General features: G+C 46.3%; 1 protein-coding gene across 1 annotated transcript; it reads right to left on the bottom strand.

Moving 5' to 3' along the window:
- Nucleotides 1-252: 252 nt before the first annotated feature.
- Nucleotides 253-931, bottom strand: LOC109509236 (amelogenin-like). Its single transcript, XM_019859116.1, has 3 exons — nt 658-931; nt 510-587; nt 253-430 (listed from the first exon to the last, which is right to left on the bottom strand). The coding sequence occupies exons 1-3, from the start codon at nt 929-931 to the stop codon at nt 372-374; spliced, it is 411 nt and encodes a 136-aa protein (XP_019714675.1). The 3' UTR covers nt 253-371.
- Between the last annotated feature and the right edge of the window lie 6 nt (nt 932-937).

Genomic DNA, 937 nt, shown 5'->3' with positions numbered 1-937 from the left:
TAAAAAAAAAATCATAACCCGCTCAGCATACTTTCACCTCTGTAACATCAACTGCCTCCGTCCTTCACCCACACTCGACACTTTCGCTATTCTTGTCCACAGCCTCCTTGTTGAAGGCCGTCAGTGGATTAAAATTAAATGTCATACCTCAGAAGGCTAGGCTATAATATTCTACTGCTGTCTTACTTTTGGAGGTAACTTTTCCAACGATGGGAACACCGAAGGATCATCTTTAATTACCCACCTGTCTTTGCAGACCCAGCTTTGGTTTTGTCTTTTTTGAGCCCGCCATCATCTGCAATAGACAACAAGCAGTGGAAGTTGGTTAGACATGCACCGAATTAAGTGGCCGCAAAACCTCTCAGCCAATGTCAAAGTGGTGATGGACCTTTGTCATCTTCAGTCCTCGTTATCTTTTTCTTCTTGGCTTCTGGAATAAATAAACATGATAATTGGAACATGAAAATCAGAATTAAAACAAGAAGAGGCAAGTGAGAAGAGTGTCAGACCTTTCTTTGCAGATGATACCATCACATCTTCTTCGTCAACCTCGGATTCAGCTTTTGCTTCCAGTTCTGCTTTCTCTTCTTGATGGAAACATTTGACATGTGACATTCCCCAGGGTCTTTAAATTAAATTGCTCGTACCCTGACTTACCTTTCTTGACTTCGGGCTGAGTGGGCGGTGCTTGTTCTGTGGTTTTAGATCTGACGGTTTCCACCAGCTGGACCGGTTCAGCTGGTTGGACTGGTTCTGCTTGCTGTACCGGTTGGACAGGCCGGTCAGGTTCAGTTGGTTGAACTGGTTGGACTGTTTCTACTGGTTGCACAGGCTGGACTGGTTTGAATGGCTGGACTGGTTCGGGTGGCGGCTGCATGGCAGGTGGCACGAGCTGAGCATAGTGCTGGTAGTGGGGGTAGAGTGGCGGCATCATCGG

This window comes from Hippocampus comes, unplaced genomic scaffold, assembly GCF_001891065.2.
Source record: "Hippocampus comes isolate QL1 unplaced genomic scaffold, H_comes_QL1_v1.1 C16823336, whole genome shotgun sequence".
Lineage (NCBI taxonomy): Eukaryota > Metazoa > Chordata > Actinopteri > Syngnathiformes > Syngnathidae > Hippocampus > Hippocampus comes.
This window is presented reverse-complemented; position numbering and strand designations above follow the sequence as displayed.

Coding starts and splice junctions, on each gene's coding strand:
- LOC109509236 (XM_019859116.1), bottom strand. CDS start 931: ATGCCGCCACTCTACCCCCACTACCAGCACTATGCTCAGCTCGTGCCA. Junction 588..657: donor TCAGCCCGAAGTCAAGAAAG/GTAAGTCAGGGT, acceptor GTTTCCATCAAG/AAGAGAAAGCAGAACTGGAA. Junction 431..509: donor GGTATCATCTGCAAAGAAAG/GTCTGACACTCT, acceptor TATTTATTCCAG/AAGCCAAGAAGAAAAAGATA.